We start from the raw sequence: 26,763 nt of genomic DNA on the forward strand, positions 1-26,763 counted from the left end.
CCATCTAGCCCCTCGAGCCTGCTCCGCCATTCAACAAGATCATGGCTGATCTGGCCGTGGACTCAGCTCCACTTACCCGCCCGCTCCCCATAACCCTTAATTCCCTTATTAGTTAAAAATCTGTCTATCTGTGATTTGAATACATTCCATGAGCTAGCCTCAACTGCTTCCTTGGACAGAGAATTCCACAGATTCACAACCCTCTGGGAGAAGAAATTCCTTCTCAACTTGGTTTTAAATTGGCTCCCCCGTATTTTGAGGCTGTGCCCCCTAGTTCTAGTCTCCCAGACCAGTGGAAACAACCTCTCTGCCTCTATCTTGTCTATCCCTTTCATTATTTTAAATGTTTCTATAAGATCACCCCTCATCCTTCTGAACTCCAACGAGTAAAGACCCAGTCTACTCAATCTATCATCATAAGGTAACCCCCTCATCTCCGGAATCAGCCTAGTGAATCGTCTCTGTACCCCCTCCAAAGCTAGTATATCCTTCCTTAAGTAAGGTGACCAAACTGCACGCAGTACTCCAGGTGCGGCCTCAACAATACCCAATACAGTTGCAGCAGGACCTCCCTGCTTTTGTACTCCATCCCTCTCGCAATGAAGGCCAACAGTCCATTCGCCTTCCTGATTACCTGCTGCACCTGCAAACTAACTTTTTGGGATTCATGCACAAGGACCCCCAGGTCCCTCTGCACCGCAGAATGTTGTAATTTCTCCCCATTCAAATAATATTCCCTTTTACTGTTTTTTTTTCCAAGGTGGATGATCTCACATTTTCCGACATTGTATTCCATCTGCCAAACCTTAGCCCATTCGCTTAACCTATCTAAATCTCTTTGCAGCCTCTCTGTGTCCTCTACACAACCCGCTTTCCCACTCATCTTTGTGTCATCTGCAAATTTTGTTACACTACACTCTGTCCCCTCTTCCAGGTCATCTATGTATATTGTAAACAGTTGTGGTCCCAGATTCCTGTGGCACACCACTAACCATCGATTTCCAACCCAAAAAGGACCCATTTATCCCGACTCTCTGCTTTCTGTTAGCTAGCCAATACTCTATCCATGCTAATACATTTCCTCTGACTCTGCGTACCTTTATCTTCTGCAGTAACATTTTGTGTGGCACCTTATCGAATGCCTTTTGGAAATCTAAATACACCACATCCATCGGGACACCTCTATCCACCATGCTCGTTATATCCTCAAAGAATTCCAGTAAATTAGTTAAACATGATTTCCCCTTCATGAATCCATGTTGTGTCTGCTTGATTGCACTATTCCTATCTAGATGTCCTGCTATTTCTTCCTTAATGATAGCTTCAAGCATTTTCCCCACTACAGATGTTAAACTAACCGGCCTATAGTTACCTGCCTTTTGTCTGCCCCCTTTTTAAACAGAGGCGTTACATTAGCTGCTTTCCAATCCGCTGGTAGCTCCCCAGAGTCCAGAGAATTTTGGTAGATTATAACGAATTCATCTGCTATAACTTCCGCCATCTCTTTTAATACCCTGGGATGCATTTCATCCGGACCAGGGGATTTGTCTACCTTGAGTCCCATTAGCCTGTCCAGCACTACCCCCCTAGTGATAGTGATTATCTCAAGGTACTCCCTTCCCACATCCCGTGACCAGCAATTTTTGGCATGGTTTTTGTGTCTTCCACTGTGAAGACCGAAGCAAAATAATTGTTTAATGTCTCAGCCATTTCCACATTTCCCATTATTAAATCCCCCTTCTCAGCTTCTAAGGGACCAACATTTACTTTAGTCACTCTTTTCTGTTTTATATATCGGTAAAAGCTTTTACTATCTGTTTTTATGTTTTGCGCAAGTTTACTTTCGTAATCTATCTTTCCTTTCTTTATTGCTTTCTTAGTCATTCTTTGCTGTTGTTTAAAATTTTCCCAATCTGCTCTTTTCCCACTAACCTTGGCCACCTTATACGCATTGGTTTTTAATTTGGTACTCTCCTTTATTTCCTTGGTTATCCACGGCTGGTTATCCCTTCTCTTACCGCCCTTCTTTTTCACTGGAATATATTTTTGTTGAGCACTATGAAAGAGCTCCTTAAAAGTCCTCCACTGTTCCTCAATTGTGCCACCGTTTAGTCTGTGTTTCCAGTCTACTTTAGCCAACTTTGCCCTCATCCCACTGTAGTCCCCTTTGTTTAAGCATAGTACGCTCGTTTGAGACACTACTTCCTCACCCTCAATCTGTATTACAAATTCAACCATACTGTGATCACTCATTCCGAGAGGATCTTTTACTCGGAGATCGTTTATTATTCCTGTCTCATTACACAGGACCAGATATAAGATATCTTGCTCCCTTGTAGGTTCTGTAACATACTGTTCTAAGAAACAATCCCGTATGCATTCTATGAATTCCTCCTCAAGGCTACCCCGTGCGATTTGATTTGACCAATCGATATGTAGGTTAAAATCCCCCATGATTACTGCCATTCCTTTTTCACATGCCTCCATTATTCCCTTGATTATTGCCCGCCCCACCATGAAGTTATTATTTGGGGGCCTATAAACTATGCCCACCAGTGACTTTTTCCCCTTACTATCTCTAATCTCCACCCACAATGATTCAACATTTTTTTCACAAGAGCCAATATCGTCTCTCACAACTGCCCTGATATCACCCTTTATTAACAGAGCTACCCCACCTCCTTTCCCTTCTTGTCTATCTTTCCGAATTGTCAGATATCCCTATATGTTTAATTCCCAGTCTTGGCCACCAAATCATACCCATTTGTAATGATTTGTGCCGACAAGTCATTTACTTTATTTCGAATGCTGCGTGTGTTTAGGGAGAGTGTTTTAAAACTAGTTTTTAAACCATGATTTTTAGTTTTGACCCCTCCTGCAGCCCCTTTATATTTATACATATTGTCCCTTCCTATCACCTTGTGGTTTACACTAACCCCAGTGCTACTCTGCTCTGTTGCCTCCTGCCTTTTGCATTCTTTCTTAGAGTCCTGTTTATCTGAGCTCTCACCCACTCTAACTAGCTCAGAGCCCTCTCCTGGGTTCCGAATACTCCTCACATTGAGGCACCAAGCTTTCATGCTTGCCTTTTTATTACACTTTGACTCTTTAGAATTTTACTGTGCAGTGGCCCATTTTGTTTTTTGCCTTGGGTTTCTCTGCCCTCCACTTTTACTCATCTCCTTTCTGTCTTTTGCTTTTGTCTCCATTTTGTTTCCCTCTGTCTCCCTGCATTGGTTCCCATCCCCCTGCCATATTAGTTTAACTCCTTCCCAACAGCACTAGCAAACACTCCCCCAAGGACATTGGTTCCGGTCCTGCCAAGGTGCAGACCTTCCGGTTTGTACTGGTCCCCCCTCCCCCAGAACCGGTTCCAATGCCCCAGGAATTGGAATCCCTCCCTGCTGCACCACTGCTCAAGCCACGTATTCATCTGAGCTATCCTGCAATTCCCACTCTAACTAGCACGTGGCATTGGTAGCAATCCCGAGATTACTACTTTTGAGGTCCTACCTTTTAATTTAGCTCCTAGCTCCTTAAATTCGTCTCGTAGGACCTCATCCCTTTTTTTACCTATATCGTTGGTACCAATGTACACCACGACAACTGGCTGTTCACCCTCCCTTTTCAGAATGTCCTGCACCCGCTCTGAGACATCCCTTACCCTTGCACCAGAGAGGCAACATACCATCCTGCAGTCTCGGTTGCAGCCGCAGAAACGCCTATCTATTCCCCTTACAATTGAATCCCCTATCACTATCGCTCTCCCACTCTTTTTCCTGCCCTCCTGTGAGTAGAGCCAGCCACGGTGCCATGAACTTGGCTGCTGCTGCCCTCCCCTGATGAGTCATCCCCCTCAACAGTACTCAAAACAGTGTATCTGTTTTGCAGGGGGATGACCGCAGGGGACCCCTGCACTACCTTCCTTGCACTGCTCTTCCTGCTGGACTTCCATTCCCTAACTGGCTGTGGACCCTTCACCTGCGGTAAGACCAACTCGCTACATGTGCTACTCATGTCATTCTCAGCATCGTGGATGCTCCAGAGTGAATCCACCCTCAGCTCCAATTCCGCAACGCGGACCGTCAGGAGCTGGAGGTGGATACACTTCCCACACACGTAGTTGTCAGGGACACTAGAGGCGTCCCTGATTTCCCACATTGTACAGGAGGAGCATAACACCTGTCCGAGCTCGCCTGCCATGACTTAACCCTTAGATTAACTTAAATTGGCAACAACAGTGCTAAAAGTTGCTCACTGATATAGAAGAGAAAAAAGAAAAACTACTTACAATCACCAGCCAATCACTTACCCCCTTGGCTGTGACGTCACCTTTCTATTTCTTTCTACTTGTATAACTATAGCAAGACTTCTCTGCTTTTATACTCCATCCACTTTGCAATAAAGGACAACCTTCCATTTGCTTTCCTGATTACTTGCTGTACCTGCATACTAACTTTTTGTGTTTCATGCACAAGTACCCCTAGGTCTCTCTGTACTGCAGCACTTTGCAATTTTTCTCCATTTAAATTATAATTTGCTTTCTATTTTTTCTGCCAAAGTGGATAACTTCATATTTCCTCACATTATAACCTCACACTTTCCCAAATATTTGCCCACCCACTTAACCTGTCTATATCCCTTTGCAGATTTTTTGTGTCCTCCTCACAATTTGCTTCCCACCCATCTTTGTATCATCAGCAAACTTGGCTACATTACACTCCCTTCATCCAATTCATTAATACCAATTATCAATAGTTGAGGCCCCAAGCACTGATCCCTGCGGCACCAAACTAGTTACTGTTCATTTATCCCGACTCTCTGTTTTCTGTTAGTTAGCCAATCCTCTCTCCATGCTAATATATTACCCCCAACCCTGTGAACTTGGACAGCGCCCCGTGAGGCTGCCGCAGGCTGGGACAACAACGGTTCAATCACATCCTTAAATTACTGCTCATCTCCTGCTCAATAGACTTGTTGGTGTTCTGTTAGTTTGAACAAAGGGCGACCCTGATTCTGCGATTGTCTCCCCCTCCGCAGTGCGCAACAGCCTTGGAAGGCACATTACCAAGGCATGTCACTCCTTCCTGGTGAAAAGCAATTTACTTGTACTTCTTTCAGTTTAGTACGCTGTATTTGCTGCTCACGATGTGGTCCCCTCTACATTGGGGAGACCAAACACAGATTGGATGAATGCTTTGCTGAACACCTTCATTCAGTCCGTAAGCGTGACCTCGAGCTTCCGGTCGCCTGTCACTTTAATTCTCCGCTCCCACTCCCACTCTGACCTCTCCGTCCTTGTCCTCCTACATTGTTCCAATGAAACACAACGCAAGCTCGAGGAACAGCACCTCATCTTTCGTTTAGGCACTTTACAGCCTCCTGGACTCAACATCGAGTTCCACAATTTCAGACACAACCTCTGCCCAAATTTTTTTCCCTTCTCTCTCTTTTGAAACAAACCCCTCCCCTTTATTTCCCCTTCCCATGGCAGCTGGTGATGATTCCCCCATTCACACCCCGTCTAGTCTCATCTTTTGTTTCTTAACTTGTGCCATTGCCATCTCATTTTTACCCATCATCCCTTTTGTCTCTCTAATCTCTCCTGCCTCCCACCCTATCACAGCCCTTCCCTTTTGTTCTTTCCTCCCCTCCCCCTTTCTCTGCCCCTGCACTTCCTTAAGAACTGTTACATCGCGAACTATTCCAATTCTGACGAAGGGTCACAGACCCGAAACATTAACTCTGTTTCTCTCTCCACAGATGCTGCCTGACCTGCTGAGATTTCCAGAATTTTCTGTTTTATTACCAAGACAGTAATGCTCTTTAAAGGGACACTACCTTTTGAGCAAAAAGGGGGTGAAATTCGACTATGGCGGCGGCGCTCCACAGGCGGGAGTGAATGGGCTGCTTGTTGAACACCCCTTGCAATTATCCTTTCCATGGACTTACACCGGGAGCGACTGTGAGCACAAATGGTGCCATCAAACCCCGATTGTAAGATACTGCTTAAACCCTCCCTCTGTGACCAAGTTTTTGGGCACCTGCGCCAAGGGCCTCACACCCCTCCTGAAATCCAGGCCGGCTAGAGTGCAGTGCTGAGCTGGGGGGCAATGATCCTGTCTCTATTTTAACCTCTACCCCCTTCCCCCCCCCCACCCCCGTTCCCATATGGTGGGGTAGGGGGAGGGGAGGATGGTGGTTTATAATTGTCTCTCACAACATCTGATGGATCGGGAGAATACGGGGCATGTCAGATCGGCAACTGTGGACTGTCAAGTGTAAACCTTCCATTTCTTTCTCCCTCGTGTGTTTATCTCGCTTCCCCTGAAATGTATTTGTGTTATTCACCTCACCAACTCCCTGTGGTAGTGAGTTCCACATTCTCACCACTCCCTGGGTGAAGAAGCTTCTCCTGAGTTCCTTATTGGATTTATTAGTGACTATTTTATATTTCTGGCCTCACTAAATCAGCCTGCAGTTTAAAGCCAGCCGACAGCGCTTCGAGCGGTCGTACTCTGATCCCGCCATCAGATGGTGGCACTGCTCCATGTAAATCCCTTCCTGCCAACACCAGGAAACAGCACACAGGCTTGGACATGAGAATTACTGAGCTCAGGGTCCTGAGAGTCAAGGGATATGGGCATCGGGTGGGAAGGTGCAGATAACATAGAAGATCAGCCATGATCTTATTGAATGACGGAGCAGGCTCGACGGGCCGAATGGCAGACCCCTGCCCCTATATCTTATGTTCTTACACTGTCTCATCAAACACTCCAAGGTCAGGTACAGCACGGGTTAGATACGGAGTAAAGCTCCCTCTACACTGTCCCATCGCACACTCCCAGGGCAGGTACAGTACGGGTTAGATACATAGAAACATAGAAAATCGGTGCCGGAGTAGGCCATTCGGCCCTTCGAGCCTGCACCGCCATTCAATAAGGTCATGGCTGATCATTCATTCAGTACCCCTTTCCTGCTTTCTCTCCATAACCCCTTGATCCCTTTAGCCGTAAGGGCCATATCTAACTCCCTCTCGAATATATCCAATGAACTGGCATCAACAACTCTCTGCGGCAGGGAATTCCACAGGTCAACAACTCTCCGAGTGAAGAAATTTCTCCTCATCTCAGTCCCAAATGGCCTACCCCTTATCCTAAGACTATGTCCCGTGGTTCTGGACTTCCCCAACATCGAGAAAAATTTTTCCGCATCTAATCTGTCCAGTCCCATCAGAATCTTATGTTTCTTTGAGATCCCCTCTCATCCTTCTAAACGCCAGTGAATAAAGGCCCAGTTGATCCAGTCTCTCCTCATATGACAGTCCAGCCATCCCTGGAATCAGTCTGGTGAACCTTCGCTGCACTCTCTCAATAGCAAGAATGTCCTTCCTCAGACTAGGAGACCAAAACTGAACAAAGTATTCCAGGTGAGGCTTCACGAAGGCCCTGTACAACTGCAGTAAGACCTCCCTGCTCCTATATTCAAATCCCCTAGCCATGAAGGCCAACATACCATTTGCCTTCTTTACCGCCTGCTGTACCTGCGTGCCCACTTTCAGTGACTGATGAACGATGAACCATGAAACCATGACACCCAGGTCTCATTGCACCTCCCCTTTTTCGAGTCTGCCGCCATTCAGATAATATTCTGCCTTCGTGTTTTTGCCCCCAAAATGGATAACCTCACATTTATCCACATTATACTGCATCTGCCATGTATTTGCCCACTCACCTAATCTGTCCAAGTCACCCTGCAGCCTCTTAGCGTCCTCCTCACAGCTCACACTGCCACCCAGTTTAGTGTCATCCGCAAACTTGGAGATATTACACTCTATTCCTTCATCCAAATCGTTAATGTATATTGTAAAGAGCTGGGGTCCCAGCACTGAGCCCTGCGGCACCCCACTAGTAACTGCCTGCCATTCTGAAAAGGACCCATTTATCCCGACTCTCTGCTTCCTGTCTGCCAACCAGTTCTCTATCCATGCCAGTACATTACCCCCAATACCATGCGCTTTGATTTTGTACACCAATCTTCTTATGCGGGACCTTGTCAAAAACCTTTTTGAAAGTCCAAATACACCACACCCACTGGTTCTCCCTTGTCCACTCTACTCGTTACATCCTCAAAAAATTCCAGAAAATCGGTCAAGCATGATTTCCCTTTCATAAATCTATGCTGACTTGGACCAATCCTGTCACTACTTTCCAAATGGGCTACTATTTCATCTTTAATGATTGATTCCAACATTTTCCCCACTCCTGATGTCAGGCTAACCGGTCTATAATTATCCGCTTTCTCTCTCTCTCCTTTTTTAATAAGTGGCTTTACATTAGCTACCCTCCAGTCTATAGGAACTGATCCAGAGTCGATCGACTGTTGGAAAATGATCACCAATGCATCCATTAATTCTAGTGCCACTTCCTTAAGTACTCTGTGCTGCAGACTATCATGACCTGGGGATTTATCGGCCTTTAATCCCATCAATTTCCCTAACACAATTTCACGGAGTAAAGCAACCTCTACACTGCCTCATTAAACACTGCCATGGCAGGTACAGCACGGGTTAGATACAGAGTAAAGCTCCCTCTACACTGCCCCATTAAACACTCCCAGGGCAGGTACAGCACGGGTTAGATATAGGGTAAAGCTCCCTCTACACTGCCCCATTAAACACTCCCAGGGCAGGTACAGCACGGGTTAGATACAGAGTAAAGCTCCCTCTACACTGTCCCATCAAACATTCCAAGTGCAGGTACAGCAAGGGTTAGATACAGAGTAAAGCTCCCTCTACACTGCCCCATTAAACACTCCCAGGGCAGTTACAGCACGGGTTAGATATAGGGTAAAGCTCCCTCTACACTGCCCCATTAAACACTCCCAGGGCAGTTACAGCACGGGTTAGATATAGGGTAAAGCTCCCTCTACACTGCCCCATTAAACACTCCCAAGGCAGGTACAGCACGGGTTAGATACAGAGTAAAGCTCCCTCTACACTGTCCCATCAAATACTCCCAGGGCAGGTACAGCACGGGTTAGATGCAGAATAAATCTCCCTCTACACTATCCCATCAAACACTCCTAGGGAAGGCTGAACCACACTGCTCGCAACCTTGATTTCATATTCGGCCTTGAAATAAGCTTCCGACCATATATCCGTGGCATAATTAAAACCGCCTATTTGCACCTATGTAACATCACCGATCTCCGCCCCTCCCTCAGCTCGTCTGCTTAAATGCTCATCCATACCTTTGTTACCTCAAGACCTGACTATACCAACACACTTTTGGCTGGCCTCCCACATTATCCCCTACGTAAACTTGAGGTCATCCAAAACTCAGCTACCTGTGACCTAATTCACGCCATGTCCCACTCACCCATCATCCCTGTGCCCGCTGACCGACATTATCTCCTGGTTACGCAAAGCTTCTATTTTAAAATTCTCATCCTTGTTTTCTAATCCCTCCCTGGCCTCACCCCTCCCTATTTCTATAATCTCCTCCAGTCCCACAATCCCCCGAGATATCTGGGCTCCTCTAATTCTGGGCTCCTGAGGATCCCTGATTTTAATCGCTCCACCATGGCCAGTCGTGCCTTCTGTTGCCTCAACCCTAAGCTCTGGAATTCCCTCCCCAAACCTCCCCGACTCTCTTTGCTCCTTTGAGACGCTCCTTAAAACCTACGTCTTTAACCAACATTTGGTCACCTGCCCTAATTTCTCCTTATATAGCTCGGTGTCAAATTGTGTTTTATAACCCTCCTGCGAAGCGCCTTGGGACGTTTTACTACGTTAAAGTGGCTATATAAATACAAGTTGTTGTTGTGTTCCCATGCAGCTGCTGCCCTTGTCCTTCTAGGTGGTGGAGGTCGTGGGTTTGGGAGGTGCCGTCGAACATCCTGTAGATAGTACACATGGTGCGGTGGTGGAGGGAGGGGGTGTTTAAGCCGACGGATGGGATGCCGAACAATCGGAGTGCTTTATCCTGTATGAAGCCGAGACGATAACATTGGTCGTGCAGTGACTGACATAATCTGTATCATAGGGAGTGATGGTTACAGTTTCAGAGTCTGGCTCTAACTGTTTCAAGTGTTCTTCCCACAAACTGTCCTGATGGGAGTCCTCGGTCCCAGTCAGAGACCAGTGACACTGACACATACAGAGAGCGCCCCCTACTTGGGCTGAGTTTATATTACCAGGAAGTACTCAAGGGATGGGCTCTGTCAGGTCACATGATCACATTTACACATAAGGAACTGGGACATCAACTGCATAATCACATCCTTAAAGTACTGCTCGCCTCCTGCCTGGAAAGTGTGTTATTGTTGTGTTAGTTTGAATGAATTGTGTTCTTGATTCCACCCTTGTCTTTTCCACAGTGAAGTCATGCTCCCACGGCCATATTGTGCTTTAAAGAGCACTGCCTTTAATTATTTCTCCCTTCCCCACACACTGTGTACAGAGGGCAATGATCACAAAGGATCCCAGGACCAGGCCAGCCCATTGCACTTGAGGTGTGCTGCAGCCTACCATGTCCCCAAATGGTTGAACACTCGACTGGATCATTTAGTGCTAGTGATGGGGGTGCATTAGCACTTTCACCATCTTCATCACAAAATCATGAAGGCCATTCATCCCATTACATCTCACCCATCCAGAGAGCCCCAGCGACCCACCCAACACAACTGTTGATATTTTCCTCAATGATTCCTTTCATTTCTCCCCTCTTGGATATTGGCCCACCCCGACCAGCCCTAGCTCAAAGTATCACTCCTCCTCTGCCTGTCTGCTCTCCTGCCACCGTCCCAGGCTTGACTGGCCCTTGGCTAACGAGCAGCTCCCCAAACTGCTCCGTGCTCCTCTCATGCCCATCATCCCACCCACCATGCCTGCTGGGGGCTAATCTCACCAACTTGCTTTCCATCCCGTTCATTCCACCCACCACTGCCCTCTTGGACTAGGGTGGCAACACCTTGCCCCTTACCGAAGCCTGCCCACCTGGCTATACTTTCCACCCCCTGCCCCAGATAAAGCAACACCCTTAGCATCAAATCACAACTTGTTTTTTGTCCCTATTCCTCCTTCGTGCACCTCATCTTGTTCCACCCCTCTCACCTCTTCTTTAATTCCTCATTTTCCACCAGAAGCCCCACCCTGAGTTTCTCACTGAGATATCCTTTCTCCTTTCCTCTCTCAGCATCTGCACCGAGCAACTCCTCAACCTCATCGATTTAATCTTCATCTCATTACCCTTCCCTCCAGCAGAACCGTTACTCTCTCCCATCCCAGTTGATCCCTCTGGTATGGCCTAATTTCTCGTGCCCTCAAGTCCAAGGGATGCTGACTTTAGAGGATCTGGTGCACATTTGGCTAAGCCGTCCATCGCCACATCTGTCTGGACGACATTAAGTGCTGTCATGCATCACTGTCCTCTGCCCAAATTGCCCACTGCTCCAGGATCATCGAATGCAGCAAAGAGAATCCCTGGCTCCTTCACTCTACAATTGTCTCTTTAAATCCTTCTCCCTGCACCCTCCACCCTCACCTCAAACACCTAGTGTGGAGAGCTCATGAACTACTTTGTGATGAAGATTGAGACCATCAGTTCTGCTGCCTCAGCTGCTTCCTCCCATCCTCTTGCCGACCAAACCAAACCTCACTGCAGGATCCCCCCTGCCCCAGCCCTGAACTTGTGTCTTTCTCTAGTTTCTCTCCTCATGCCCTCTCCCAGACATCCGAGACTCGTGCTCCCTTTGACTCCGATCCCACTGCACTGCTGACCACCACATTCCCGTACTGGGCTCCAGGCCAACTGACATTGTGAACAGTTCCCTCTCCTCAGGCACCATCCCCTCGAGTCAATAGAGAGTGTGGGTCAGGGAGTGATTGCTGACAGACCAGTGAGGCTTCTCATTACTTTCCCTTCGCCCTTGTTCATTCTGCAGCAGGGAGACAAGTCTGCCCAGCAACAACATGCCCCTCGATGTATTTGTACTGGGACTGTCTGCAGGACACCAAGCAGTACCTGGGAGTGCTTGGTGCTGAACGATGGTTGTCCATAGTAGGGAGGTGTTCTGACTTGTCACTAAACAGCCTTCAGGCTGATGGGGCATAAAACCTGGGAGTGCTTGATCCCAGACTGGAGCTGAAAGTAAACCCCATTCCACTGCACTGATGATCCTCACTGTAAAGAGCACAAACAGGGAGATAAAAGGGGAAAGTATCAAGGGAAGGCCATTGAGATAAGCTGGGCCAAGAACAGGACCCCCTTCCCTCTGGTACTGGGCCCAAGCCATTGGCCCTCTGCTCTCTGATGATTAGCGAATCTGTCCAATTAGGTGTTTAAGATAATGAAAGGATTTGATGGGGTAGATAGAGAGAAACTATTTCCTCTGGTGGGGAGGCCAGAAGAAGGGGGCATAGCCTTAAAATTAGAGCTAGGGCATTCAGGGCTGATGTCAGGAAGCATTTCTTCACATAAAAAGAGTATTGTCAATCTGGAACTCTCTCCTTCAAAAACTGCTGAGGCTGAGGGTCAGTGGTAAAGGTCATCAACTTTTTTTAGTTTAGGATATGAAGTGTTGCAGAACCAAAGTGGGCAGGTGCATTTAAGATACAGATCAGCCATGATCTAATTAAATGGTGGAACAGGCTCAAGGGTCTGAATGGCCTCTTCCTGCTACTTCCCTGAGTCCATCAATCATCACGTCCGGTGTCTACAAGTCAAATTATAATATATATATATATATATATATAACTATTCATGGGATCATTCTACTTCATTATATTCCAGCACAAAATGTCTGTGACATAGTACATTGAGATAAGGACAGAGGGATGGGTAGAGGCACTGAGATAAGTTTACAGAGTACACACTAACAGCAAACACCTCCCCCCCCGACCTCCCAGCAGTACACAGCAGAGGACCGGGGCGACGTGGGCTGCTCAGGCAGTGGGTAAGGCTGCTCACCACGGCCATGACTTTCGAAACCGTGCCCCACTGTGTTACCCAGTTAGCAGTGTGAGTGGGTCAGAGTTATCGCCAGAGATATTACTACAGGGATTAAAGATGGGATAGAGTTTCTCGGTGAAAGTGTCAGTGAAAGTGTGCAGGTGAGACATGTCTTCAGCATCGTAAAATGACACCTGTCCTCCCTCACAGTCCAGGTAAACTCCCAGCTTCTGGGGTTTCACTTTCAGAAGGGAGATGACGTCTGGGATTTTCAATGCTCTGCACTCAGGAAGCAGGCCGATGACCCAATATCCATTCTCAGGTGAAGGTGTGATGCTTCCCTTCCTGTTGACAGACTCTCTGCAGACACCCACAACCCAGAGAGGCTTGTTTCCAAGTCCCACTTCCCAGTAGTGTCTCCCTGATGTGAAACTCATTGAGCTCAATACATACAAGCGTTCATCAAATCTTTCCGGCTGATCAGGAAGGTTTTGCTTCTTATTCCCGAACCTCACACGAGTCAGATCCTGGGACAAGATGAGTCTGTTGTTTGCCGTCTCTGGGTCCAGGGTGAGAGACGCTGGGACTGAAACAAAACATGAAAGGGAAGCTGTTACTGTAAGAAAACCAGGACCGAATCACGAGATGTGTACAGACAGTGATGGGCCATCACCACTTTCCTCAGCCCAGGATCTGTGCAGCCCCAGGGACAGGGTGTCTGTGGGATTTCTCACCTTTGAACCCTCACCGTTCCCTCAGCCCTATTTACACAGTGCAGATTTTCATCAATCTATTTAAGGTAAAGATCTCGCTCCAGGACAAGGACTCATTGACCAGAAGTTGCAGGAACTTTTTTAAAAAGAGGGAGAGAAAGCGGGTAATTATAGACTGGTTAGCCTGACATCAGTAGTGGGGAAAATGTTGGAATCAATCATTAAGGATGAAATAGCAGTGCATTTGGAAAGCAGTGACAGGATCGATCCAAGTCAGCATGGATTTATGAAAGGGAAATCATGCTTGACGAATTTTATGGAATTTTTTGAGGATGTAACTGGTAGAGTGGACAAGGGAGAACCAGTGGATGTGGTGTATTTGGACTTTCAAAAGGCTTTTGACACAAGAGAATGGTGTGCAAAATCAAAGCACATGGTATTGCGGGTGATGTGCTGACGCGGATAGAGAACTGGTTGGCAGACAGGAAGCAGAGAGTCGGGATAAATGGGTCCATTTTAGAATGGCTGGCAGTGAATAGTGGAGTGCCGCAGGGCTCAGTGTTGGGACCTCAGATCTTTACAATATACATTAACGATTTCGATGAAGGAATTGCGTGTAATATCTCCAAGATTGCAGATGACACTAAACTGGGTGGCGGTGTGAGCTGTGAGGAGGACACTAAGAGGCTGCTGGGTGACTTGGACAGGTTAGGCGAGTGGGCACATGCATGGCAGATGCAGTATAATGTGGATAAATGTGAGGTTATCCACTTTGGGGGCAAAAAAATGAAGGCAGAATATTATCTGAATGGCGGCAGATTAGGAAAAGGGGAGGTGCAACGAGACCTGGGGGTCATGGTTCATCAGTCATTGAAAGTTGGCATGCAGGTGCAGAAAGCTGTGAAGAAAGCAAATGGTATGTTGGTCTTCATAGCGAGGGGATTTGAGTATAGCAGCAGGGAGGTCTTACTGCGGTTGTACAGGGCTTTGGTGAGGCCTCACCTGAAATATTGTGTTCAGTTTTGGTCTCCTAATCTGAGGAAGGACGTTCTTGCTATTGATGGAGTGCAGCGATGGTTCACCAGACCGATTCCAGGGATGGCTGAACTGACATATGAGGAGAGACTGGATCAACTGGGCCTTTATTCACTGGAGTTTAGAAGGATGAAAGGGGATCTCATAGAAACGTATAAGATTCTGACGGGACTGGATAGGTTAGATGCGGGAAGAATGTTCCCGATGTTGGGGAAGTCTAGAACCAGGGGACATAGTCTTAGGATAAGGGATAGGCCATTTAGGACTGAGATGAAGAGAAACTTCTTCAATCAGAGTTGTTAACCTGTGGAATTCCCTGCCGCAAAGAGCTGTTGATGCCAGTTCATTGGAAATATTCAAGAGGGTGTTAGATATAGCCCTTACGGCTAAAGAGATCAAGGGGTATCGAGAGAAAGCAGGAGAGGGGTACTGAGGGAGTGATCAACCATGATCTTATTGAATGGCAGTGCAGGCTCGAAGGGCCAAATGGCCTACTCCTGCACCTATTTTCTATGTTTCTAACTCTATCTCCCTCCCTGAGCCCAGCCTACTGTATTCTGGCACATTTGGGGTAGTGGGGACGATCTTTCTAATGTCTGAATGAGACTGAAGAGGCGACAGTTCTGTTTCCATCTACACAGCAGCCAATGGTGAGCCTGGAATAATGGTCATTTATTGTGTGTGTGGAACCACGGAGCTCAATATTCTCACCGGTATCTCCACTTATACATGAATGGAGTGTAACATGGGTTAAATTCAGCTCCAAATAGCAGAGAATTACTTGAGTTGGCTTAATAAAATGGCTGCTTATGTTACCGTGGGTCTGCAACTTCCTTTAGGGTTCTCCGGACTCCGACAGCAGGTGACCCGTGAAACTTCCTCGGAAACCATTTGAGGTCAAAATTCCCTCTCTCACGAGGCACTTGTCATTTACAAGGCAAATGATGGACCTGAGGCAGGGCCAAAGATGAGGTCTCCCTAAGCTGGGAGTTCCCATTCCCAGACCATGGAATGGGGCTTGAGTGGGTGATATTGAAGCTTTGGAAAGGGTGCAGAGAAGGACCATTAGATCAATTCCCAGTTTGAAGATCTTATTTATCAATGTACACTCAAAGAGCTGGGACTCTACACATTAGGGAAGCGCAGATTTAGGGATGAATTGATCGAGGTTTATAAGATGATGAAGGGAATAGATTGTGTTGAAGTAATCAGTTTGTTCCTATTAAATAGGTTAGGGAGGACTAGGGCCCACACCTATGAGTTGTGTAAGGCCAGGCCTAGGTTAGATGTCAGGAGGTAGTACTTTTCCCAGAGAAGAGTGAACCTCTGGAACATGCTGCCCACTTGTGTGGTGGCCATCAATTTGCTGAATTCCTTCAAGTAACAGCTGGACCTGATTCTGGCTGAGGGCAGAGATCACGTTTTATAAAAGGTGGGACTGCAGGGAATTCAAGGCCAAAGTGATCTCCTGGACTAGTTTAGATTGCCTACGTGGAGTCGGGAGAAATTTCACTAATTTCCCCACCCACCAAATCCCTGGCATTTTATCATTTTTTTTCCCCGCCTCTCCCTGGAGATCACATGGTTTTGTGTGATGTGGGAATGTATATGTTGTGATGTAGACAGTATCACAATTATGTTATACAAGCAGGATGAACCAGAGGTTCTTTTCTTGTCCATCATTGTTAGTATGTTGTTTTGATGTAGTAATGGCGGCTGGTACACCGAGTGAGGGGAAGCATATCAGCCTCTGCAAGGGTCAACGTGGGCCCCACCGGGGGCCTGATAAACCAATCAGAAGAGGGCGATGGTCAGATGATGTGCCTCAGAAACAGACCCCTCCATACATTGAATATCATTAAACATATGTCGTTTAACTTGGAGGGAGAAAAATACCCAATAATATACAGAGAAAGATACCTGGTGTCGTCCAGTGTATCAAATATCATTAGTCACATGGATAACAGTAGGGAGAAGGTGATAGACAGAGAAAGATACCTGGTGTCATCCAGTGTATCATACATCATTAGTCACATGGATAATAGTAGGGAGAAGGTGATAGACAGAGAAAGATACCTGGTGTCATCCAGTGTATCAAACGTCATTAGTCACACGGATAACAGTAGGGAGAAGGTGTTATACAGAGAAAGATACCTGGTGAAATCACTGCTCTCATTTCCCTCCACACATTGACGTATGTGAAAGGCCCACCAACTATATCCACAGGTAGCTCAGCGGAGACATCTCCGGGATTGTGAACCTCGATCTCACACCTGTAAAAACGGGGCTGGGATTCAGTCTGTGTTAGAGAGACAGCAGCAATCAGATCACAGAACGGCTTTTTAAATCTGCTTACCTGTTCAAAAGAGCTTGAATGTCCTGAGGGGAAAGGAACACAATAAACGTTACTGAATCAGATTAAAGAGCTGCTGCTGCAAATCTCTCAGGGAAATGATAAAGAGGGACAGAATCTGGACACCAAGGTGTCAGTCAGAAAAGGACCTGACAACTTTAACGAACTGTTAGACCTACTTCTAACTGTTCCAGGACAACTATTGAGGAATTCATTTTTTCTTGTTAAGACAAAAAGATACCAATGGATTCAAGTGCCAGTCCAAAACTTCAGTACAAAATCTAGACCATCAGAGGTGCCATCTTTCAGTTGAGACTTTCAACAGACGCCCCATCTGCCCTCTCAGGTAAACATTAAAACTCCAACAGCCCTATTGGAAGAAGAGAAGGGGAGTTCTATTGCTGTCATGGCCAATATTTATCCCTCAACCGACATCTGTAATACATTTGCTTCCTGGGTTCTTTGCTATTAAGAACTAATTGGTTTATTAACAACTCTTAATTGATTTTTTGTTTTCAACAAAAATCAAGTGCCCCCTCATTAAAAGGGCGATGGTGAGACACTCCAAACATTTTCAAACAAGTGCCCATTTTTTTTGGACACTAAAAAACACAAATTTTACAATTGCCCCCTGGCTAAAAAGGTTGGGGGGGGGCACTAAAACCAGCAATTAAACAAATTAAACTTTAAACAATAATAATCAAATTCAAATTTGGTTGCCGGGGATGATGATGCACTCCAGTGGACCGGCTGATGACCCCCTTGGCCAGCGCAACAGCTGTACAACTATTTGTTGCAAACAATAATCAAGTGCCCGCTGATTAAAGGGGGTTACTAAAACCGACAAACTTAAACAAATTAAACTTTAACAGTAAACTTGGATCTAATTAAAATTTGGTTGCCGGGGGTGATGATGCACTCCAGTCGCTCCGGTGCCCACCTCTCGCGGAAGGCCGCGAGCGTACCGGTGAACACCGCGTGTTCCCTCTCCAGGGACACCTTAGCTCGAATGTACCCACGGAAGAGAGGCAGGCAATCGGGCTGAAAGACCACCTCGTTCTCTTAATACCCAGCTTGGCCAGGGCAACAGTTCGACAAACCTGTGAGCTTACTCACAGACCCATACATTATAACACCCAAGGCAGATTATCTGGTAATTTATTTGATTGCAATCTGTGGGAGCTTGCTGTGCATAAATTGGCTGCTGTGGTTTCCTATATTACAACAGTGGCAACACCAAAAGTACTTCATTGCCTGCAAAGCGCTTTGGGACGAAAGCTGCAACATGAATAAAGGAAGAATTGCAACTTCAACAAATCATTCGATTTATTTCCAACTGCTCCTGTGTAACTTTTGAAGATTGAATTCTATACGCAATAATACAAAGGATACCAGAGCTGGATAATGGAAGAGCATGAGGTTAAGAAACATGCAACGCCAGCCCAAGACTTTGTTTTCATTAACATTAATATGGAACGCAAAGGCAGACGGTTTAACCGTATAGTTTCCATTTTGATCCCCAGTGTCAGCATCAAGCACTCCCAGGATCAGGAACAGCACAGCCAACAGTCAGCAAAGTTTTACGTACTCTGCCTCAACACTGCACCTTAACCCCATCCTCAGAAAAGTCCAGTCACCAATCAGTGCCACTGTTGCACTATGTTTCGGAACTGCCCTGAGATTGCCTCACATCAGTTCCCATGGGAGGCTTACTGACAGCAGAAAGAGCTAAACCAAAGCCCAGAGGTGAAAGGTCAGTATGTTAACCCATTGCCCCCACTCCGCTGAATGTTGCAGTGTTTCCACTGACCTGCTCTCACTGAGGGGGCTGGTTTGCTCCCATTGACCCTGTCGATCAATCCCACTGACACTTATTTCACTGTCCGTTTAGATTCCCTGTACAAGGAGGAGGGACATTTTGTACCTTGAGGAGCTTTGGGGCTTCTTGTATCTCCAGCCTTGCCTTTAGATCTCTTATCGCTCCTTCAAGAGAAGACATTTCATCGAAGGTGCTCTTTAAATTGTTCTCCATTTCCTTCAATATTTTATCTGCTTTTATCTCCAGCTCTGCTTTCATCAGCTCTTCCTTCTCAGACAGGAACTTGTGCGCCTTTCCAAACTCAGTCTTGATTTCACTTCTCACACTGTCAACCTGGACCTAGAACAGATTGAATACACAGAACGAGACAAACATTATTCATAATCCCTGTGACCCTGGGCTACGTGTTTCTTCTACAGAGTATAAGTCTTGTACCATCACACATGGAAATAGGGTTTGTCATATTCTTTGTCACTCTGTAAGTCGCACTGTCTGTCAAACTGCTTTCATTGCCTCACTATATTAATAAGGAAACAGCAATTCCCAATAAGCACTGTCAACAGAGCAATTTAATTAAATAGCCGTTAGCTGTGAGTGAGTTACAGGCTGGAATCTAATCGAGGGGTTCAGGTGATATATATATATAGAATAATGGATACCTGGGAGTGAGTTACAGGCTGGGATCTAATCGAAGGATTCAGATGGTTAATATCGAGAATAATTCACATGGTTAATATATAGAATAATGGATAGCTGGAAGTGAGGTACAGATGCAAATCTAATTGAGGGAATTCGATAGTTTATATATACCGGTAGATTAATGAAAACCCGAGAGTGAGCTACAGGCTGGAATCAGATCAAGAGGTCCAGATGGTTTATATATAGAATAATGGATACCCAGGAGTGAGTTACAGACTGGGATCTAATCGAGGGGTTCAGGTGGTTTATATATAGAATAATAGATACCCGGGAGTGAGTTACAGACTGGAATCTAATCGAGGGGTTCAGGTGGTTTATATATAGAATAATGGATATCTGGGAGTGAGTTACAGGCTGGAATCTAATCGAAGGGTTCAGGTGATTTATATATAGAATAATGGATACCTGGGAGTGAGTTACAGACTGGGATCTAATCGAGGGGTTCAGGTGGTTTATATACAGAATAATGGATACCTGGGAATGAGTTACAGACTGGAATCTAATCGAGGGGTTCAGGTGGTTTATGTATAGAATAATGGATACCTGGGAGTGAGTTACAGACTGGAATCTAATCAAGGGGTTCCGGTTGTTTATATATAGAATAATGGATACCTGGGAGTGAGCGGTTTTTGTGAACTTATGGATTTTCAGAAGTGAGTTACCAAGCAGAATCTAATTTTGGATATTTAACAACAAATGCATACAACTGATTAAAATGATTGAAACTGAAGAGTTTGTAATTGTCATGGGAACATAAAGTAAGTTTGTCTCCCTGAATATTTGAAGAGATGAAATGAGGTATGGAGATTGGTCTCACTGACTGCAGTTTTGGAACCAGCGAGTTAGGGGCCAGCCGAATTGTCAGAGATGTACAAGAATAGAAGATATTCAGTTGGGAAAGGGGATCGATGTCACACTTACACTTTGTTATTTAGAAAGTGATCAACTAGCAGTCAGCATGAAGGATTTGATGGGAGTCAAACACTCTTCCTACTCTTTTAAACAGACTGTCCCTCAGGCTGAAGTTCAGATAGCAGCTGGCAGTGTGCTGGACAGAAACCTCTTAATTCAGTAAAACTCTCTCTCACTGTGTTAAATGCTCATTCAGTTAGTTACAAACACAAACCCCAAAGGACACCTCACCTACCTTTATCTGCAAGATCCCATCCTCCCCTTCTCTTTTACTTTGAACAGCGAGATCCATTAGTTTTTGCAGAAATTCCAATGATTTTTCCAATTTTTCCTGGGAGATAAAAACGCATGTGGCTTGAAAAAAGGAAACATAGAAACATAGAAAATAGGTGCAGGAGTAGGCCATTCAGTCCTTCGAGCCTGCACCACTATTCAATAAGATCATGGCTGATCATTCACCACAGTACCATATTCCCTGAGTCCCTGACATGAGACGCAATGTTAGAACAGGGAGTGGGAAATAGTCCCTATGTCCCTGACAGTGATACACAATATTAGAACAGGAGATCGAAGAACTAATAGATCGCAAGCGCAAAGCATTTCTGAGCCTCAAGCAACAACCCAACTCGGGAGCTGAAAAACAACATTACAGACGGCTCAAGGCTCAGGTCCAACAAAAAACCCGGGACTTAAAGAGGAAGTGGTGGATGGAGAAAGCACAGGAGATACAACAACTGTCTGAGAGCAATGATATGCAAAGATTCTTCACTGCAGTCAAGGCCACCTACAGTCCAAACTCCCAAGGCCCCACTCCACTCCTGGCCAAGAACGGGGAAGCACTCAAGGACACCGAAGCTGTCAGGGCCCAATGGAAGGAGCACTTTGAAGATCTCCTCAATCAAGATTCTGCCTTTGATTCGAGTGTTCTCGACTCCATCCCACAGCATGCGACCCGCCACCAATTCAGTGAAACTCCAACATTGCATGAGGTAGGCAAAGCCATAAAACAGCTGAAGAATAACAAAGGTGTGGATGCAATCCCTGCTGAGGCGCTAACGTACGGTGGAGAAGCGCTGTTAGCGCAAATACATGACCTCATCTCACTCATCTGGAGGGAGGAGAGCATGCCGGAAGATCTCAGAGATGCAGTGATTGTGATCATTTTTAAAAAGGGGGACAAGTCCGACTGCGGCAACTACAGGGAAATCTCCCTGTTATCAGCCACTGGGAAAGTTGTCACTAGAGTTCTCCTCAACCGACTTCTCCCTGTGGCCGAGGAGCTCCTCCCGGAATCACAATGCGGGTTTCGTCCCCTACGGGGCACAACAGACATGATCTTTGCAGCGCGACAGCTGCAGGAAAAATGCAGGGAGCAGTGCCAATCCTTATACATGGCCTTTCTTGATCTTACAAAGGCCTTTGACATTGTCAACCATGAGGATCTATGGAGCATCCTCCTCCGTTTCGGATGCCCCCAAAAGTTTGTCAACATCCTTCGCCTGCTTCACGACGACATGCGGGCCGTGATCCTTACCAACGGATTCATTACAGACCCAATTGACGTCCGGACCGGGGTCAAACAGGGCTGCGTCATCGCTCCAACCGTCTTCTCAATCTTCCTCGCCGCCATGCTCCACCTCACAATCAACAAGCTCCCCGCTGGAGTGGAACTAAACTACAGAACCAGTGGGAACCAGGCCTGATCCAAGATCACCCCAACCTCCGTCGTTGAGCTGCAGTATGCGGACGATGTCTGCGTCTGCACATTCAGAGGCTGAACTCCAGGATACAGTCAATGTATTCACTGAGACATATGAAAGCATGGGCCTTACGCTTAAAATCCGTAAGACAAAGGTCCTCCCCCAGCCTGTCCCCGCTGCACAGCACTGCCCTCCAATCAAGTTTCACGGCACGGCACTGGATAACGTGGACCATTTCCCATATCTCGGGAGCCTCTTATCAACAAAGGCAGACATTGATGCGGAGATTCAACATCGCCTCCAGTGTGCCAGTGCAGCCTTCAGCCGTCTGAGGAAAAGACCAGGCCCTCAAGTCTACCACCAAGCTCATGGCCTACAGGACTGTAGTAATACCGCCCTTCTGTATGGATCTGAGGCATCGACGATTTACAGAAGGCACCTCAAGTCGCTGGAGATATATCACCAACAATGTCTCCGCAAGATCCTGCAAATCCCCTGGGAGGACAGGCACACCAACATCAGTGTCCTCGACCAGGCTAACATCTCCAGTATTGAAGCACTGACCACACTCGATCAGCTTCGCTGGGCAGGCCACATAGTTCGCATGTCAGATATGAGACTCTTGAAGCAAATGCTTTATGCGGAGCTCCTTCGTGGTAAACGAGCCAAAGGAGGACAGCGGAAACATTATAAGGACACCTTCAAGGCCTCCCTGGTAAAATGCAACATCACCACTAACACCTGGGAGACCCTGGCCACAGACTGCCCGAGGTGGAGAAAGTCCATCCGGGAAGGCATTGAGCTCTTCGAGTCTCAACGCAAAGAGCGTGAAGAGGCCAAGCGCAGGCAGCGGAAGGAGCACACGGCAAACCAGCCCCACCCACCCCTTCCCTCGATGAATGTCTGTCCCACCTGTGACGGAGTCTGTGGCTCTTGTATCGGACTGTTCAGCCATCAAAGAACTCACTTTGGGAGTGGAAGCAAGTCTTCCTCGATTCCGAGGGACTGCCTATGATGATGATTGAACAAGGAGTGGGAAATATTCCGTGTTCCTGACAGTGAGACACAATGTTAGAACAGGACAGGGAGAAACTGACAGACTGTGAATTATTAACTAACAAGGGAGCTCGGGCAGTGAAATGTTGTCAGTTTGTGAGCTGGCACACACTCAGATTATTGGCACAAAGAGCGAATGAAGGACACGGGCTCCTAAAGTCCAACTGTTCTCCGGTAACTAAACGTTCACATATAAACCTACAATACGGTCCGTGGATAATTATAATAGTGATTTACATGTTGGTCATTTATGCTGAATTTACGGTGAAGCAGCTTTCTGTTCTATGTTCATCAAATAAATTGTGACCAATATCCCGCTGTCAGTAGCTGAGTGCCAGGTGTGTTTAAAGGTGAAACAGGTACAGATTGTATTTCAAATTAAATCAGTGACCCAGTACCTGGTATATCTGGGTGGCCTGCTTTATAGGGAGAACATTGTGAGTTTGGTGCTCTGAGCTCCAGCAATCCACACAGATCGCTTCCTGCTCCTCTTCACAGAACAGATTCAGCTTCTCCCCGTGTTCCTCGCAGTAAAACTCCCCCTCCCGCTCTGTCGCCTTCACCTTCAGCAGTCTGAACTGTTCCACGATGTTGCCCAGGGTCCGTGCGGGCCTGGTGTCCCTCTGGGTGAAGAGCTGCCGACACTGGGGGCAGGAGACATCTCCCGGGACCTTCTCCCAAGTCCCAGAGATGCAGGATCGGCAGAAGTGATGGCCACAGTCCAGGGACACCGACTCGGTGAAGATCTCCAGGCAGATGGGACAGGTTAGTTCATGTGTTAGACCTGCAGCCGCCATCTCGGTGTTCCCAGTCTCTCTCCTTCCCTGTCCACTACTTTCACTTTCAACTCTTGGTCGGTGCTGCACTTCCTGGCTTTGACTTCACGTAACCAGGGACCGACTCAGTGTTCTGCATTTTGTAATTACATCAAAATGACACCGTTTATTGTATGTGGTCACTTAGCAGATTTGTAAAGCCCAGTTTATAACATTCATTCTTTTTCCACTCCCAACCTTATCATTAAACGCCCCTCCCTCCCTCGTCCTCTCCACCCTCACCTCCAAAAAAACGTGGGAGGAGCTCATGGAGTGTGTCACTAAGATTGAGACCATCCGTTCTCCTGCCTCTGACACATCCCTCCCTCCCCTGTTCGCCCCCCTCGGTCAAACTTCCCCCCCCCCCCCGGGTCAAACTTCCCCCCCCCCTGCCCTAACACTGAACTCACATCTTTCTCTAGTTTATCGCCTATCGCCCCTTGTGCCCTCTCTGAGCTCATCTTGTCGATGTGACTCACCTCACCCTATCTTGACTCGATCAAATCGCTATCACCTCCTCTCCCCTCAAAAACCCAACCCTTCACTCCTCGATCCTTGCAAATTACCGCCCCGTCTCCAACCACACCACACCCCCACCCCCCGCCGTCCCTCCCGTGAAAGTGTTGCTGCCTCCCCAATGGGTGGCCACCCGTGGGAACCTCTGCAATCAGGTTTCTGCCCCAAAACTCAGAGAACTCTTTGGGGCCAAATTCCCCTGTTGTGCGCCTCCCGATAGCAGCTCTGGTTTGGCCCGGGGGGCGGGTAGGGGGTGAGGGAGAGGAGCACTAGCGTCTCCCGGGAATTGCGTGGGAGTTAGCGGAGACACAAATGTAGCAGTGACACACCCCGCTGGTCGCGCCCCGGGTCGCTGTACCTCCGGCAGTGACATCATCGCCGTGCGCGGTGACCCCTGTCCGCCCTCATGGCAGTTACTTTCCGCCCCGCCCTGGAAATTGGACAGTGCCCCGTGAGGCTGCCGCAGGCTGGGACAACAACGGTTCAATCACATCCTTAAATTACTGCTCACCTCCTGCTCAATAGGCTTGTTGGTGTTCTGTTAGTTTGAACAAAGGGTGACTCTGATTCTGCGATTGTCTCCCCCTCCGCAGTGCGCAACAGCCTTGGAAGGCACATTATCAAGGTCTGTCACTCCTTCCTGGTGAAACACAATTTACTTGTACTTCTTTCAGTTTAGTACGCTGTATTCGCTGCTCACGCTGTGGTCTCCTCTACATTGGGGAGAGCAAACGCAGATTGGGTGACCGCTTTGCTGCACACCTACATTCAGTCCATAAGCGTCACCCCGAGCTTCCGGTCACCTGTCACTTTAATTCTCCGCTCCCATTCCCACTCTGACCTCTCCGTCCTCGGCCTCCTGCATTGTTCCAATGAAGCTCAACGCAAGCTCGAGGAACAGCACCTCATCTTTCATTTAGGCACTTTACAGCCTTCTGGACTCAACATCGAGTTCCACAATTTCAGACCACAACCTCTGCCCACATTTTTTCCCTTCTCTCTTTTTTTAAACAAACCCCTCCCCTTTTTTCTCTTTCCCATGGCAGCTGGCGATGAATCCCCCATTCACACCCCGTCTATTCTCATCTTTTGTTTCTTAACTTGTGCCATTGCCATCTCATTTTTACCCATCATCCATTTTGTCTCTCTAATCTCTCCTGCCTCCCACCCTATCACAGCCCTTCCCTTTTGTTCTTTCCTCCCCTCCCCCTTTCTCTGCCCCTGCATTTACTTAAGAACCTGTTACATCGCGAACTATTCCAGTTCTGACGAAGGGTCACAGACCCGAAACGTTAACTCTGCTTCTCTCTCCACAGATGCTGCCTGATCTGCTGAGATTTCCAGTATTTTCTGTTTTATTACCAAGACAGTAATGCCCTTTAAAGGGACACTACCTTTTGAGCAAAAAGGGGGTGAAATTCGACTATGGCGGCAGCGCTCCACAGGCAGGAGTGAATGGGCTGCTTGTTGAACACCCCGTGCAATTATCCTTTCCATGGACATACACCGGGCGCGACTGTGAGCACAAATGATGTCATCAAGCCCCGACTTTAAGATACTGCTTAAACCTTCCCTCTGTGACGAAGCTTTTGGTCACCTGCACCAAGGGCCTCACACCCCTCCCGAAATCCGGGCCAGCTTGGGTGCAGTGCTGAGCTGGGGGGCAAGGACCTTCCTCTATTTTGACCCGTACCCCCTTCCCCTCCACCCCCGTTCCCATATGGTGAGGTAGGGGGAGGGGAGAATGGGGGTTTATAATTGTCTCTCACAACATCTGATGGACCAGGAGAATACCTGGCATGTCAGATCGGCAACTGTGGACTGTCAAGTGTAAACCTTCCATTTCTTTCTCCCTCATGTGTTTATCTCGCTTTGCCTTAAAGGCATCTGTGTTATTCGCCTCACCAACTCCCTGTGGTAGTGAGTTCCACATTCTCACCACTCCCTGGGTGAAGAAGTTTCTCCTGAGTTCCTTTTTGGATTTATTTGTGACTATTTTATATTTCTGGCCTCACTAAATTGGGCCTGCAGTTTAAAGCCAGCCGACAGCGCTTCGAGCGGTCGTACTCTGATCCCGTCATCAGAGGGCGGCACTGCTCCATGTAAATCCCTTCCTGCCAACACTGGGAAACAGCACACGGACTTGGACATGAGAATTACTGGGCTCAGGGGCCCTGAGAACCAAGGGATAT

At 47.1% G+C, this 26,763-nt stretch overlaps 1 protein-coding gene across 1 annotated transcript in view; it reads right to left on the reverse strand.

Annotated features, from left to right (window-relative positions):
- Positions 1–13,006: 13,006 nt before the first annotated feature.
- Positions 13,007–26,763, reverse strand: part of LOC139230142 (uncharacterized) — a 43,831-nt gene continuing 30,074 nt past the window's right edge. Inside the window, exons 7-12 of the mRNA XM_070861984.1 lie at positions 23,639–24,119; positions 20,720–20,815; positions 18,979–19,212; positions 17,058–17,080; positions 16,856–16,974; positions 13,007–13,539 (exon numbers count right to left, since the gene is read on the reverse strand). Coding sequence (XP_070718085.1) covers positions 13,007–13,539; positions 16,856–16,974; positions 17,058–17,080; positions 18,979–19,212; positions 20,720–20,815; positions 23,639–24,119 — 1,486 coding nt within the window. The remainder of the gene's footprint in view (positions 13,540–16,855; positions 16,975–17,057; positions 17,081–18,978; positions 19,213–20,719; positions 20,816–23,638; positions 24,120–26,763) is intronic.

The sequence above is a fragment of the Pristiophorus japonicus genome, chromosome 19 (genome assembly GCF_044704955.1).
Source record: "Pristiophorus japonicus isolate sPriJap1 chromosome 19, sPriJap1.hap1, whole genome shotgun sequence".
NCBI lineage: Eukaryota > Metazoa > Chordata > Chondrichthyes > Pristiophoridae > Pristiophorus > Pristiophorus japonicus.